Source organism: Alosa alosa, chromosome 13, assembly GCF_017589495.1.
Source record: "Alosa alosa isolate M-15738 ecotype Scorff River chromosome 13, AALO_Geno_1.1, whole genome shotgun sequence".
Lineage (NCBI taxonomy): Eukaryota > Metazoa > Chordata > Actinopteri > Clupeiformes > Clupeidae > Alosa > Alosa alosa.
In genome coordinates, this window is record NC_063201.1 from 31,414,403 (window position 1) to 31,431,268 (window position 16,866).

Genomic DNA, 16,866 nt, shown 5'->3' on the forward strand with positions numbered 1-16,866 from the left:
GACTTTGACGACTTTCTTGTCTCAACTTTGACCCACTGTCATTTCTTCATACAATATAAAACAATATGAATTAGGCGTAACACATCTATATAATTCAAGGTTCTTTATTCAACATATATGTAGGCCTACATTATGATCTGCCTTATAATTAATAGTTTTGTATTTTCCAGTTCCAATTCAATTCATCCATCTAATTTAATTCAATATACAACGCACAAGCCAAGAGTCTGTGTGACATCATGTAGCCCATTTTAGGCTACTTTTACAGACTAAGCATATTAAAATATTTTCAATATTTTTTTCCCCTATCAAAGGTGTCTTTCAGCAGAAAGTAAGTGATTATCTCTGCCACTCTTTGGAAAATGTGTATTACAGTTTCTATCAGAGCTTACATTCACACTCTGACATCCAATTGCTACAGCTGGGTAGTATTAGCTTTTTGTAAGCAGATGAAATAGTTGCAAATGTGTGCTCATTGCTAAAACCCATTGTCCTGTTCATCTGGAGAGTAGTCACCGAACTACTACTGGCGATGATACGCGCAAAATCGCCCAAAATCTTCACAAGTCACACAATTTCTGAAACATGTCAACAGCTGCAAAACTAATTCTCAGCCTTTGACCCAATTTTGAGTTTCATAAATCACACTTTGCAAAACACACCTTACACAATAATCTATCAGGAAGTAACTTGATGTCCTTCCTCATTGAATTTGATTAGAGTTATGAAAAAAGAGGCATGAGCTTTGAAAATACTGTATCTGTAAGCAGATGCCAGAGCCTGTCTAGCCCCTTCAGACCTGTTTTTTTTCTGTTGAGCAAAAAAAATATTATTCAGCTGATTAGGTCTGAAACGATTCATCGAGTTACTCGAATAACTCGATTACAAAAATTACTCGAGGCAAAAACCCTGCCTCGAAGCCTCGTTAAATTCCTATGACGCGCACTATACGCGCAGGGATCTGATTGTTCCACACGGACCGTTGTTCAGGAAGCACACCACTAGCGCGTGAATCGTGATACATTCTGAATTTAGCTGGCGGAGTCAAGATGTCCATAAATGGAGAATGTCTAAAGTTTTCAAGTTAAGTTTTGGGATCATTACATACTCAGAAAGGAAAAGAACAAGCATCTGAACATCCACTCCATGCTGTTTCACCAAGCGTCAATAAAGTAGGCCATCTATCAATCTATCTAGCCTATCTATCATCTACGTAGCCTATAGCCTACATTGATGTTGGCTGATTTTAATTACATACTGTATTTGTAGCGATACGGTGATATAATGTTTAGCTTTGATGTTTTTAAGTAGTAAACTTATTCACGTTCAATTGCAAGACAGTATGCCTAAAAGAACCCCTTATACACACATGCATGCACCCTCATCTTCCCTCACGCACCGCACGCTGGCGTATATACACACACACACACACACACAGGTTGCTAGGTTACCATAGCAAATAGGCTCACCCCAGAAATTATTATGACCGCCGCGCAGCGAAGCTTTCTTTTTTTTTTTTTTTTTTTTTTTTTCATGCCCAAATTTCCGTCAATGATTCCGGGACATTGAAAGACCGGGGTACACGAAACTTGGTGGGCATGTAACCCCACATGGATAGCATGGAACCATCGTTTTTTCGTTTTGATCTGTAGCCCCAGCTGGACTGGACCCCGAAAGAAGGGTAGGGCAGACACAGTTTTCTGTGAATATCTCAAAAACCGTAGGGTTTAGGAGGACCATTTTTTTTTTTGTATGTTGATCTCAAGGGGCCATGTCAACGCATTCCATAACCACTCATTTCATGTATAGCGCCACCTAGTTAAACACAAAAAAGTAAAAATGAGGTGTTGTAATTGAAGGTATCTGTGACCTAACATAGTCAAAACTGCACGAAATTGGAAGTGTATGATCATTATGACACCCTCTGTATGCACGCCAAGTTTTGTGGAATTCTGTTCATGGGGGGCCACACAATAAATTAATTTATGTTACTATACACCAACTGGCCTGTAGGTGGCCGGAGACAGTTTTCTGTGAATATCTCGAGAACCGTAGGGCCTAGGAGGTCCACCTTTTTTATGTATGTTGGTCTTAAGGGGGCATGTCAACCCATCCCATTACCACTTATTTCATGTATAGCGCCACCTAGTTAAAAATTAAAAAGCAAAAATTAGGTGTTTTTCATCACAATATCTCTGGCTGACAAGGTCAAAACTGCACGAAATTAAAAGTGTAGGATCATTATGACACCCTCGAATGCATGCCAAGTTTTGTGTACTTTCGTTCATGGGAGGCCTTACAATAAAATAATTTATGTGTACATTTAGTGGCGTACACCAACAAGGATTCGGGACACTGAAAGACCGGGGTACACAAAACTTGGTGGGCATGTACCCCACATGGATAGCATGGAACCGTCATTCTTGGTTTTGATGGTAGCCCCAGCTGGACTGGACCCCGAAAGGAAGTAGGAAGAAAGGGTAGGGCAGACACAGTTCTCTGTGAATATCTTGAGTACATACTCACACAGTAGACATATGTACGCATGCACATGCACATGCACAAACACACATACGCAGGCAAACACACAAGCACGCACATACATACACACACACACACACACACCCACACACATAAACATAAATTTGTACACGCACACATGCACACAATTCAAGAATATTTCCCGTCATCTACTCCCTGAATTTTTGGTCATTGATACCCGGGACACCGAACCACCGGGGTACATGAAATTTGGTGGGTATGTAGCCCCACTAGACTTTTATGGAAAATTTTCATTTCGTCCCCGGGGTTTGCCTATACATGCGTGAGAGTGAGACGCCTGTTTATTTTGTTTTAAGTGCGTGCAGGGTGTGCGAGGGGAATCGATGTGCTTTGATTACAGCTTGGTAGTTGTAGTCTGTGAAATTAAAAAGCACGTGTGTGTGTGAAGTATCCAAACAATGACACCTTCATTTCATTATGGCTGCTTTAGCAAAACACCTTAAGCTACTGTGTAGTGGGTCCCATTTAGAAGTGGCTACTTCATTCGCGCTTTCCTTGACTCATGGAGCTGCGTGAATGTTATTACAACTTTTCGCCACGATATGACAGTTTAAGTCCGCTTGATACTGTGAGGTTTCCAAAGGAGATTTTATTTGTGTCGCCAGCATAGCCTATTGACAATTTATGTTGTAAATAGGCCTACCTTATAATCCTACCTGTAGCTTAGGGAAGCTAACAGCTTTCTATTAGGATCTAGTTTGTTAGTTACCGTTTTGTCATAACTCCCTGATGCATTTTTGCATTTAGAATAGCCAGAGCGTGTATATCTCAATCGGAAAATTAAACAATATCGGGTGCCTATGGACTAGGCTGGGTGAATCCAGCCTGATCTGCCCGCTATTTATTTTTTGATTTCTTAAAAGATTGAGCTTGGTCTGATGAAAGCCAGACTGGCCATGGACCTCAGTTAAACAATGCAAGGGAACATGAATCAGCCTATTTTGCACGAACAATAACGGACAAAAGCTCTTCAACTTTGGCCCGTTAAAATGTGTATGAACAGTCTAGCGACGCATTTCATTCATCAAGGCCCATTTGGACATGTCAGTTATTTGCACCACTGGTTAGATGTAAAACAGCATTTCGTTTCAGACTAGGCTACTGTTACTTAATTTGTGCATTAACAATAACGTTTCAGACTACTGTTACTTAATTTGTGCATTGACAATAAAGTATTACATGAACTAAAGATGACTACAATCTTATGTAGAAGAAGAAACATTCACAAAAAATCCATCCATCCAAAAATGACCTTTGTTTTTGATAGCTGTTGAAAACGGCATGGAACTGACAGATGTTTTTGTTTATAAATACATAAAAAAAAAAAAAAATAACATTATGCTGATACCTTTTGCTTTTCCCAAATACTGTAGCCTACAGGTGTAAGTGACCTTTCATCAATCCAGTTGCAATGGATGAACTGTGATGAACTGCCCTACTTGTGATTGTTTAGAGATTTTAAAGGTTTTATAACAATGCTACATCTTCTTTGGCTATTCTACAATCTATTCACCTTTTCAGCACCAGTAGGCTACTTTCTGTGCAGCCGCACACACACACTCAGGCATGCCAAACAAGCATACACAAAAGTTTCAAGAGTGGGGGATGGAGTCAAAAATGGAGACAAATTGAAGTGTGATTTATTTTCGCTGAACGGATGTACAGGACTGGCCCGGCGGTCATATTTTTGTACCGCTATGCGATTACATCTAGTTTTTAGTAGCCTAATAGTAAAATTATTTGTTAGTAGCCCTAATGGTAGGCTATTTTTTAGTAACCTAATTGTAAAATTATTTGTTAGTAGCCTAATGGTAAATGCTGCAGGTGTAGAAATCTACATAAAACAGATATTTACTTTGATGTCAGGTCTAGATTACAGCATGAAACTTGTTGTGCATATTAATACATTAAATTGCTTTCCCTCTTCTCCCTCGAGCACTTCACAACATAGTATGGACAGCTTTGTTAAGCCCAGCTAAGTCATGCACAAGAGGCTGCAATTTTACAGAGAGCATTTTGAACATTATTTAATTGTTGGCACTGGCACTTATAAACACTAAATGGGTAAATTGCAATAAATGGGCTTAGTTTTGTAGTCTGATGTTGGAGTTAGAATAAATACCTCTGTGCCAATTGCTTGATCATTTTACAGCCATGTCATTTTAGTTATGCATTATTTGTTTTGGTTGTTTAAAAATGGAAAAAAAAAATATCCGATTAATCGATCGATAAAGGGCTAGATTAATCGATTACAAAAAGAATCGATAACTGCAGCCCTACAGCTGATTTTTACTCCTCTCCAATGTAGAAACTAGATGTACCGCAGAGCGGTACAAAATATGACCGCCGCCCAGTCCAGCACATTTTTTCCACAAAAATAAATCACGCTGAAAAGCCTATATGATTCTAACTGTCTTACTAAATTGCATTATCCACACTCAATTCTCACTGGTATCTGCTAGACAACAAGTACCAAAACATGATTAGTTCATAGATTTGCCTGTTCATAATTTCATTTCTGAGAAATTCTGGAATTGTGTGCATGTGTGCGTGCACACGTTTATGTTTATGTGTGTGGGTGTGTGTGTGTGTGTGTGTGCGCGTGCGTGCTTGTGTGTTTGTCTGCGTATGTATGTTTGTGCATGTGCATGCATGCGTACATATGTCTACTGTGTGAGTATGTGTCATACGTATGATTACTGTGAATGTATGTGTGTGCGTGTGTATCTGTTTATGCACATGTGTGCACATGGAATGGGTTAACATGCCCCCTGGAGGCAAACATACAGAAAAAATTGGTCATCCTAGGCCCTACGCTTCTCAAGATATTCACAGAAAACTGTGTCTGCCCTACCCTCCTTTCGGGGGGTCCAGTCCAGCGGGGGGGCTACAGATCAAAACGAAAAACGATGGTTCCATGCTATCAATGTGGGGTTACATGCCCACCAAGTTTCGTGTACCCCGGTCTTTCAGTGTCCCAGGAATCCTTGTTGGTGTACGGTCACTAAATGTACACATAAATAATTTTATTGTAAGGCCCCCCATGAACGAAAGTTCACAAAACTTGACATGCATTCGGAAGGTGTCATAATGATTCTACACTTTCAATTTCGTGCAGTTTTGAACATGTCAGCCAGAGATATTGTGATGAAAACACCTAATTTTTTGTTTTTTAATTTTTAACTAGGTGGCGCTATACATGAAATAAGTGGTAATGGGATGGGTTGACATGCCCCCTTAAGACCAACATACAAAAAAAAAGTTGGACCTCCTAGTCCCTACGGTTTTCGAGATATTCACAGAAAACTGTGTCTGCCCTACCCTCCTTTCGGGGGGTCCAGTCCAGCGGGGGGGCTACAGATCAAAACGAAAAACGATGGTTCCATGCTATCCATGTGGGGTTACATGCCCACCAAATTTCGTGTACCCCGGTCTTTCAGTGTCCCGGGAATCCTTTACGCAAATTTGGACATGCGAAAAAGAAAAAAAAAAGAAAAAGAAAAAAATCTGACTAAACCTATATGACCGCCGCTTCGCTGCACGGCGGTCATAATAAAGGGGAAAAAATCATTTTTTGCTAAATCATGTCTTTATTACTATTTTTTAATGTCCATTACAATGGACGCCTCGACTAAATAGGTGTAAAATGACATGAGGACTTTAGTAAAAAGATTTAGTAAAATGAACACACTATGTACTGTAGTTAAACGAGCGCACAATACACAAAAATGTGTGCACAATCTAGTATATTGAGCGTACAATTTAGTAAAGCGAGCACATTGCAATGACACCCCCCAGGAGATGTCATTGCAAGATTGTTTTTGTATCAAAATAATATACGCTAGTTTTACTGAATTATGCACTTATTTTACTAAGGGTGCGTTTGTAAATTGCCACTCCAAGTGCTCTGAGCCAACTCTGAAACCTTTAACCATTCATAAATTGGGAACGTGGGTGGGTGGAACTATCATTCATTTATTCAAAGTGTCACACTCTCGGAGCTTCCAGAGCGTACTCTGGGTACTGTTATACTAACTAGAATAGATTGTAACATAGTTAGTACGGAACCCTAGAGCGGTCATTGCAAGATATTTTTTGGTATATATCCAGAAAATGTGCGCTTATTTTACTAAATTGTGTGCACATTACTAAATTGTGCGCTTATTATACTAAATAGTGTACTCGTTTGACTAATTTTAGTAAACGTGCGCACAATTTAGTAAAACTTACGCACGTTATACTAAATAGTGCACTCATTTTACTAAATTGTGCTCTCATTTTTATTGTTGTAAATTGAGCGCACAATTTAGTAAAACGTGCACACAATATATTAAAATGTTATGTAAAATGTAATAAACTAGTTTTTTGAACTTCAGAGAGCTATTCTATTTTCAGAGTGTCAGATTGAATTTACGAACGCACCCTAAATTGTGCACTCGTTTTACTACATAGTGTGCTCGTCTACTAAATTGTCCACTCTTTTTAGTAAATAGTGGACTCATTGTACTAAAATGTGCACTCATTGTACAAAAAATAGCACAATTTGACTAAATGAGCCCACCATTTAGCAAAATGAACACACTATTTAGTAAACGGAGCACACATTTGACTGAATTCAGTGCACAATCTAATAAAATGAGAGCACGATTTAGTAAAAATGATGACACATTTTAGTAAAATGAGTGCACATTCATCCAAAATAGCTGAAATAATAAAATGCATTCAAAATGATAGCTTGGGTCTTGAGGATATGTCAGAACCTTGCCTGGTGACACTAATTAAATGTGTTGGCTAACATCTCCCAACACCTGATGTCCATTGGGATGGAAATTAAACTTTGAAAAAATCCTGTACTACACTGTTATGAAATATATTCAAACTAACTTCAAATATCATCACCTGCAATGGTTAGAATTATACTGAGTGCTAATTGGTTAGGCTATCATAAACATAAATTTATATTTATGAGGGGTAAAAGGTGCTTAGTCCTGTTCCTATCTAGCTTCAGAGCCATGCTTGTCTGATGTCTGAAGTGCTCTCAGATCAAGTTACAGGCCCTAACTGCATTCTGATTGGGTCATCAGGATCCAATCAGTTACAAAGCATAATTAAAATGGTGAAATCACAGATTTTCATGGGACCAAAAATATGTCATGGGGTCTGAAAGGGCTAGGCAGCTGCTCACAATGTTGACTTCTGACCTCAACTGAGACTTCAGACGTTCCCTACGACACCACAAGGGGGGGAAATAGGCGTTTTAATAGGGCTCTGGAAAAACTCTGATTAGAGCGGATATTTTCTTATACATTTGTGTCACTACACCTATTGCAGTGTCTTCATAAGTGTTCACTGAAATGTGCATCCTTCAAGATCATGACGTTATGCCTATCGTTATAGGTAATAAAAACATATAGTTACGGCGTGAATCTTAATCACAATAATGAATCATGAACCACCGACACATGCTGCTTCCAAGTTTGCAGCATGAGTTCAAGCAGGCAGACATTTGAACAGCTATGTGTTTCAGGACCCGAGTTGGGAAACAACGCGAGGTATGTGTGAAGGCTAATAACAAATGTGCGTGCACTGAATGAAGATTAAAGACAAAATCCAGTTAAGTTGTCGTTTTCATAAAATCAAACCAACATTTTTCTTCTCGAATTGAAATTATTTTAGTAAATTAAATCCATAGGTTTTGGTTACGTTTGGCTGGTTCGTCATAATAATCACTTGCTATCAGGTTGCTAGCTAACGCGATGTAGTACTCCAGTTTTTGCAATACTGTATCCTACTATTTTACAATGAAATTCACTAATGGCAGTTATCAGTTGTAAATAAATCACGAGTAGGAAGATATGTTTCTGTTCTGGATTTTACGTATATTGAAGCTCTGGTTTAATTTCTGCTTAAACAAACGCTAACGTTAGCTGACGTTTTATCTTAAAGATTGACATTTTCGGAGTTTTATGGTATACTAACTATTGCATACCGGTGATGCTGGTGCAACCAGTAACAGTACATCTACCGCAATTCACGTCTAAATGTCCCATACTACTACCATTATAGGGTCTAACGCTTGACGCGTGGGAAAATGACGAAAAGGAAACGTCAGGATGATTTCCAAAAAGTTAAACTGAAGGTGGGCAAGAAGAAACCAACCCCAGACAATGCAACCAATGTCAGTTTCCGATCAAAGGGTATCCATCTCCCAGAGCAATTGAAGCGCGATGCGTCTGGTCCAACCACACATCGTCAGCTTGGTATTAAGGTAACATCAAATACGCTGTTTCTCTGCCTATTCTGTTTCTGCAGAATTGTTACTTCAGCTTAAACCATTCCCTGTCCTTCCTTGCTCCATTAATGTCTCTTTCCTTGTCTCTTGTCACTCCAATCCATAATATCATTAGGAACTACTCTCCCAGCTCCACCACTACAGTGCCTCAGTGAAGCAGGGCGCATTGTGTGGCCTCCGTGAGCTGTTGACGTCTCACCCAGCACTGGTGGAGCAGCATCTCTCCGCTCTCCTGAGTGAGGTGGCCGCTGCGTTCACAGACAAAGATGGCAGCGTGCGCTCTGCTGCGCTGCGCCTGCTGCGCTTCGTGGCGCAGTGTGTGCCCAGCGAGCGTGTGGGACCTTTCTTCCCACTGCTCAGCGCCCACCTGACCTGCGCCATGACACACATCCAGGCGAGCATCCAAGCGGACGCCATGCTGGTCCTTGACGTCTTGTTGGAGCATTACCCTGCTCTGCTGGCCCACAGACATGCACACCTGCTCACCAACTTCCTGGAGCTCATCTCCCGGCAGCGCCTCAGTGGAGGAGCCAAAGCCAATGAGAAGGCGGGAGCAGGGAAGGCTGGGTGGGCCCTGTCTGTCACACCCGACCGTGGTGTCACAGCTCAGCAGTGGAGACTCACGGTGCTGCTCAGGTGTGTGCGTGTGTGAGAGAGAATGAGAAATGACTGGTTTATTTGTTTATATGTATTGTATTATTATAATATATAATATATAATATCTGATAGAAACGTTTGGTTCCTGTGCTGTTATGAGTTAGGCTGAGTCGATTCCTGCAGGCCGTGGTGGAGGAGAGGCCGGAGGAGGAGAGTGTGGTGTCGGTGGACAGAGAGGGCAGGGAGAAGGGAATAACAACTCCCCTCGAACTCAACTGGGACGACCACCCATTTGGCAAAGGAGGAATTCAGGTGTTTGAGAATTCTGGAGCCACGCCCACTCCTCATTCAACCTATCGACTCAGGTGAGTTGTTTGGTAGCAGTCAGTGAGACCCAGCTATGTTTAGGATGGCGCAGGATGACATAGAAGCAATAACTACATTGTCCATTTTGGTACAGTAAGGGCCAGAGGCTTTCACTGCAACAGAAAGAATTTGAGTCTGACTGTCAGGCTATAATAATTGAGTGAAACAGCCATTCAAATTACACTCCTTCCTTCCATGTTCATGAAGAGATGTGATTGGTTGGAATTGTTTATGGCTTGCTCTGAGTCATGACATTTTTTTGAGCATACACACTGAGCAGACAGTCAGAAGATGGTGATGAATTTGATTTAAAAAATTATTGGATTTGAATGGTGGACTAAAACTTTAAGTGATTGATTGAAATCTTGAATCGCTTTAGCATCATCATATCTAGGTGAATTCACTTCTGAGCTATTTCTATATTTTTCATTAGCAAAAAAGGGGCACACAACCTTACTCAGACCCATCCAGACATTTCACAGCTCAGCTCCTACAGTTGAGGGATCATTCAACTGTACACTATGAGGGAAATTATTTCCCTAATATTTCACCAATGACACTCAAGGCTAGATTAATACTGGAACAGCTTGGTATGAATCTTTAGGTTGTAGAATTATATTTGAGAAATGAATCGTGGAGAAACATTAAGATCACTACAAATTGTATCTGCTTTATTGATGGTTTTTGATGGCTTAGTAAGTCCTTGTCAATCGTTCACACAGTCAGCCGTCTGCGGCTGTGTCTGGCCCCCCGAAACCTCCTCTTGGGGACGGAGCCTTTGTGGTTCTCTCTGGCACTCCACAAATTGGCTTCCCGCTCGGCCTCCTCCTTCCTGTCTCCAACCTCTGGCCTCAAGACTCTCTCCTTTTCTCACTTTGTCTTTCAGGCCTTCTGAAGCTAAACATAATAGGGGAACAATTTATTAAAATTCAATGCTGAACCATTTTGATGTTTTAAATGTGAGCATACTTTTTACATAGCCCACTTATTGCTCCGAGCTCATGTCGATTCTGGTGATGCAAGGCTACTTCTTACACTCAATAAGAGCAGATGTCTTCTACTCACCCAGAGTCGAGTCCACTTAACTAGGAGACTGTCGAGCACAGCTTTCACATCGTCATCCCTCTGTTCATTTCTCTCAGAGTCTTCCAACTCTTTGTCCAAGAATGCATCAAGGCCATGAAGAACATTTAGAACGTCTTTTGGGATCTCCATGGGCAGAGTTAGTCCTTCTGCCCTCTCCCTAGCCCTCTTGTCCGACCTTCTTCAGCTCCTTTATTAGGAGCTTTTGGAATTCCTTTTTGGTCGTTTTGTTTTTATTTTTTCATCCATGTCTTGTCCATGTCCGTCAACGTTAACTCCCAAAGCCTCCAGCTCTCTCTTTAGCTCCTCCAGTCTGTATTTTTTCATGCGCTTCTTAATGGCTCTATCTGAACTGTGCTCATCCTGCCGTGCTGCTAGGCAGCAGGCTAAGAACCAGCAGAACCACATTCAAATCAGATCACCAGAAATCAAAGTCCGGAAATCAATTTATCAACAAATCTGAAACCAGCCAACTTCTACACAAACTCAAGAAAGATTGTACAAAAGTTCCAGTTTACCCTGTGCTATGTGTGTCTGACATTCTGATGTTGCCTAGCCACCATTGTGATCGTTAACGGAATGGTATGATACAAGACTGTTGTTACCAGTTAAATGCATCATTCAATGGAATCTTTATGAAAGGTGGTAAATAATGACAAAAAGAGTTATTATTTTTAGTCACACGCTTAGCTTAAATTTAGATATTTGACATTAATAAATGACATGAGCTGAAAAAGTTGTACTCATAATATCTGTTCTGGGTTGGCAGGTCTGGAATGCTTTGTCCATAAAATCTGTCAAGGTTGTCTGGGTTTCTTTTGTAACTTGAATTGTGGGCTTAAGGTCAGTGGAACAAAGAAGGTCATAACACATGCTTCATCACACTGCAGATGCAATGCTAAAGTTGGAATGTCTCTACCTGTAGACTGACACCTGAAAGGAATCTTAGAAAGGAACTTTTCTTTCTTAAGAGAAAAGGAAATTATTTTCATACTGATCGCAATACTAAAGTTGAAATGTCTGCACCTGTAGACTGAGACCCAATAAAGGGATATTGATTGCATATCCTGATTGTTTAAATGTGCATACAGTATATGTGGGGCAGTAGTGTAGTGGTTAAAGCAACGCCAAAGAGTTTTTTGTACCTTAAAATAATGTTTCCAAAATCGTTTCAGTGGTTCATCAACTCGTAACAGGGTGAACGGCAATTCTGCATTAAACCCAGTGACCCTCTATCGGCTATAACCGCACTATGTAAGTTTGCCAGATCGGGTAGTGGATCTGTAGTTCGATAGAATGAGACATAAGAAACTACAAATTTGACTTGCATCTGATGTCGCAATACATCGTACTTTTATAAGTCATGCAAAATATTCTACCTTGTCTGTGGACATCGTTATTTGCAAAGCCGGTGCTGGATAAACAAATAGCGTGCGTGCGACAGAGGGAAAGTTCTTTGGTGTTGCTTTAAGGAGCTGGACTAGCGTGCAGTAGCCTGAAAGTGGTGGGTTCAATTCCTGGCTTCCACCGTTGTGGCCTTGAGCAAGGCACTTAGCCCCAAGTTGCTCCGGGGACAATAATATAGCTGACATATGTAAATCATTTTGGACCACAGTGTCTGCTAAATGAATTGAATAAATGTAAGTGTATGTGCTGGTGTGTGCTGTAGGCCCGATGTGGATAAAGGTGTTGGTGTGGGAGAGGAGCTGAGCTCTGTGGAGAGGGTGCGGGGCTTTGCCGAGACGCTGGTGCCCTTGCTGCTGGAGGTGTGGGTGGAGACGCTCGGCACCGACAACGGACACCTGCTCTCTGGGGACGCTATGGTGCTCATGCTGCAGATCCTCACCATCCTGCAGCTCCTCAGGCGCCTGACTCCACAGCACCACCAACAGGAAGAACTGGTCAGTGCACTGTCAGTGACCACAAGGAGCTTGGTGTAAAGAGGGGGCTGTTAGTTAGTTAGTGTTCCTTGAGGATTTAGGTCAAAATACTAATATTCCATCCAAAATTCTGTCCCTCAGTTTTGGAACTGAAATGGCATTATTCTCATAAGCAAATCAGACACTCCTCCTCATGTACTGCAGCCTGTGCTTACTTATTCGCTTACAACTTTAACTTCAGCTGACCCTTGAAACATTTAGAATATTTCTATGCAGTATGCCTTGTGATTGTGCCAGTCTTAAGTACACTACACATTTGTGGATTGTGGAGCCTGATCCATAGGCTCTCAAAAGTACATTTTGATTTTGTGTGTCTTTAGGACATATGGCTGCGTAACACCTATCTCAGTGACTTCAAGCTGTACTTCATGAAGAACTTCCCGTACGGACAGCTGGACACACCGTCCCCCCGCCACAAGAAGAGGTGAGGAAATGTGCAGTCATGCCGATTTTTTTGTGTAATCCTGTTTACTCTGAAAACATAATCTCCTCGGTGGAAGTGATCGAGAAATATGCAAGAGGGGCCTTTTGTCAAAGGAAATGGTATTTGATTGCAGTTTGGGAGGGAAAAAACCGAGTGTAGTTCTAAGCATGTAGTGCTATGTGTAAAGCGGACTGCACACTGGCGCCAACCTAAGTGTGGTGACTCATTCTGTCACTTGCCCCCTCACATTGGCCCACGAAATCTTCAAGGCAAGCGTTCCATAACATTTTATTTAGCGGCGCAGACAGAATTAGCATTGAATCGTATTGAATCGCTGGTGAGCAGGGTTGTATCCAAAACAATGGAATGTAAGGAATTGAACGTTGGAAGCGCCGTTGCAGGTGGGCGCCGGTGTGCGGTCAGCTTATGTATGTGGCCTGTCCTCTCTCCCAGCTCCCACAGGAACCGGCAGCAGGTGCTGGCTGGTGCGGGCAGTGCGGCTAGCGTGGAGCCCCTGGCGCTGAACGTGACGCTGTGCCAGGTGATGGTGACGCTCAGCCACAGGGGGCCCGGGCAGCCCGAGAGCCAGGACGCCGACTGGCTCGGGCCGATCCGCAGCTTTGTGCGGGAGACGCTGACCACCGGCAGCAGGCTGAGCAGCAAGCAGCTGGGAGCCCTGCTGGAGGTGGTGCGGAGACTGGTGGTCAGCCAGAGAGGCCGAGGTGAGGCCAGCACGAGTGTGGACACACAGAGAGCTTACAACAGAAAAGTCAGTGCAGGTCCTCATTTTTTGTGTGTGTGTGTGTCTGTGTGTGTGTGTGTGTGTGTGTGTGTGTGTGTGTGTGGGCAGCTGTCTCTGAGGACCTCCTCCAGGCAGTGTATACTCAATACCAGCAGAGGAACCTGACCATGCCAGTGCGGCTCATGCTGCTACGCTTCTTCAGTCAGCTCTACCTAAAGGAACGCCTCAACAGGTACACACACACTCACATGCAGCTAAGATGTTCTTCATATAAAACCGGTAAGCAAGTTTCTATTGCAAATATACTTTTTTAAAGTATATTTTTGGGGGCTTTTTGCCTTTGTTTGGATAGTGAGAGACTGACAGGAAATGACTGGGAGAGACAGACAGGGTGGGATCTGGAAATGAGCCGGGTCAGACTTGAACCCGGGTCTCCGTGGACACTTAGTATAAGTATAAGTAGATATACTCTTTTGATCCTGTGAGGGAAATTTGGTCTCTGCATTTATCCGAATCCGTGAATTAGTGAAACACACTCAGCATACAGTGAACACACAGTGAGGTGAAGCACACACTAATCCCGGCGCAGTGAGCTGCCTGCTACAGCAGCGCTCGGGGAGCAGTGAGGGGTTAAGTGCCTTGCTCAAGGGCACTTTCAGCCGCGCCTACTGGTCGGGGTTCGAACCGGCAACCCTCCGGTTACAAGTCTAAAGCGCTAACCAGTAGGCCATGGCTGCCCCACTTGGACCCTGTGTGTATATATAAGGGGTGTAACGGTTCATGTATTCCTATTGAACCGAAACGGTACGGGCGTCATGGTTCGGTGCATGAATTTACACGGAGAATACACGGTATAAAAATACATAAAACTCGTGTGCGGATTAATTAATGTCATGCACAATTACTGTTAAGTAGCAAGAGTTACAGGAGTTCTTTAGCGACACCTAACGCTAATCTGTAGCCTCGCCTTAGCTCTGAAGCTCTGATTGGCGCCTCACTGTTCTTACTGGTGATGACCGAAAAAAGAGAAAATACACCTTTGCTGAAGCTCATCTCTCTCTCTCTCTCTCTCTCTCTCTCTCTCTCTCTCTCTCTCTCTCTCTCTCTCTCTCTCTCTCTCTCTCCCTCTCCCCATCTCTCTCTCTCTCCCCATCTCTCTCTCTCCCCATCTCTCTGTAGGAGTAAGATCCTGACTCGCTGGCTAGCTGCTCTTCCTGTCCAGTTGGTGCAGCTGGGCTCCAGGAACCCTCAGCTGTCTGCGCAGATCCTGCAGACGCTGCAGCACGCGGCTGCCTGGAAGAACAAGGAGCTGCTCAACAGCCTGCTGACGCATGCGTGCAGCCTGTACGGTGAGCACCGCGGCACTCCTCACTCCTCTCCTTCACATGTGGATCAGAGAGAGGGGCATGGACCGAAGGGGTTAACAAACACTAAAGACTGAGATTTGGCCACCCTTTTCAGCACATAGACATGTTAGTCTGCCTGTGTCAGTGCTACAGGGTTGCTACATACTCTTTTAACCAGTCACTATTCTTGACCACCACTCATCTGAGACTACTTTCTGACCCCAGGCAAAGGTCATTATGGATGACACCTCCTTCAGGTCACCCAGAAAACGGCCATTAGTGAAGTATCCTAATAGCATTTAAGTTCCTTAATGCTCTAATTCTGAATGAAGTTTTGTAATTCATACTGTGGTAACTTGTTTACAGGTCATCAAATTAAATGACGGGCCCTGTGGTGTGTGTGTGTGTGTGTGTGTGTGTTATGTCCGTTGCGTTGCCATGGCGCTGGTCTGGCGGAGCGTACACTGCTGGCTGGGGGCCTTGTTCTCTAGAGCCCTGTCTCAGGACCTCTGTTTGGACGCGAGTGAGCCGCTGTGCGGCCGTGTCTTGTGAGAGCCGGTATTGTGTGGTGTGCCGCTCCGCAGACTCGGAGGAGGAAGAGGGAGAGTGAAAGAAGAGACTCCGGAGTGTTTTATTTCAGTACCACAGTTGTCTCTTTGTGTGTGTGAGGGCTGCTGACATCAGCAGAGTGCGTCAGTGGCTAATAATGTCTCTATCTGTGATCACACACACACACTGGCGCACACACGCCACACACACACACTGACGCACGCACACACACTCATTCACTGATATGCAGTTCATTATCACGCATGCTTTACAAACAGCATGCATATGCACGCATCATTCAGCTCCGAGAGCCTGGAGTTGAACTAATATTGCTCTTCACCCAAACGCATCGCCCATGCACTGGCCTCAGCACTCAGACTCTGACTCACAGTGACATGCATCAGTAATATCCCGACCGTCTCCATCAACACGTAATCCACACACATTCTAAAGGAATGCTTCCCCTCTGCTTTTCCAGGCTCCTCGGGTGGCTCAGGGTAGCCCATGGGGAGACCAATAGCTCAGGCCCACTGACCCCATGCTCTGATTGGCTGATGTGCAACTCATCGTCCCCCCTGAACGGACTCATGGTCCGTTCAATGATCAAAAGGCCCCATTTGCGCTGAAAACAGGGACGCCTTGCTTTATGTATTCATAAAGTCTGCAGTGCTTAAAATGTAGCCCTGCAATACTTCACGTTGACCAACAGATGGAGGCCTTTACCCATTTTAGGTGGCACTGTAGCCCATGTCTTGGTGCTTACCTGTGATTGTGCCGTCCAGTTGATGTTTGTGTGGTAGTGGTTGGAGAGGTTGGCCATGTGTGAAGGGCTCTATGTACTGTTGTAAATTAGCATTAGCTGTAAACACTGCTACTTGCATCAGATAGCTGTTAAGTACTTAATTAATTAATGAATGAATAAATAAATGCATGTGCAGACCCGCAGGAGGGCTGTGTGGTGGTGT

The 16,866-nt window shown here is 43.1% G+C and overlaps 1 protein-coding gene across 1 annotated transcript in view; it reads left to right on the forward strand.

Annotated features, from left to right (window-relative positions):
• Positions 1-7,943: 7,943 nt before the first annotated feature.
• Positions 7,944-16,866, forward strand: part of tex10 (testis expressed 10) — a gene marked incomplete in the record, with an annotated part of 12,269 nt that continues 3,346 nt past the window's right edge. Inside the window, 11 exon segments of the mRNA XM_048261988.1 lie at positions 7,944-7,959; positions 8,090-8,175; positions 8,629-8,830; positions 8,970-9,490; positions 9,616-9,816; positions 12,570-12,801; positions 13,161-13,264; positions 13,718-13,986; positions 14,115-14,238; positions 15,186-15,355; positions 16,840-16,866. The exon segment at positions 16,840-16,866 is cut by the window's right edge and continues 94 nt beyond it. Coding sequence (XP_048117945.1) covers positions 8,654-8,830; positions 8,970-9,490; positions 9,616-9,816; positions 12,570-12,801; positions 13,161-13,264; positions 13,718-13,986; positions 14,115-14,238; positions 15,186-15,355; positions 16,840-16,866 — 1,825 coding nt within the window.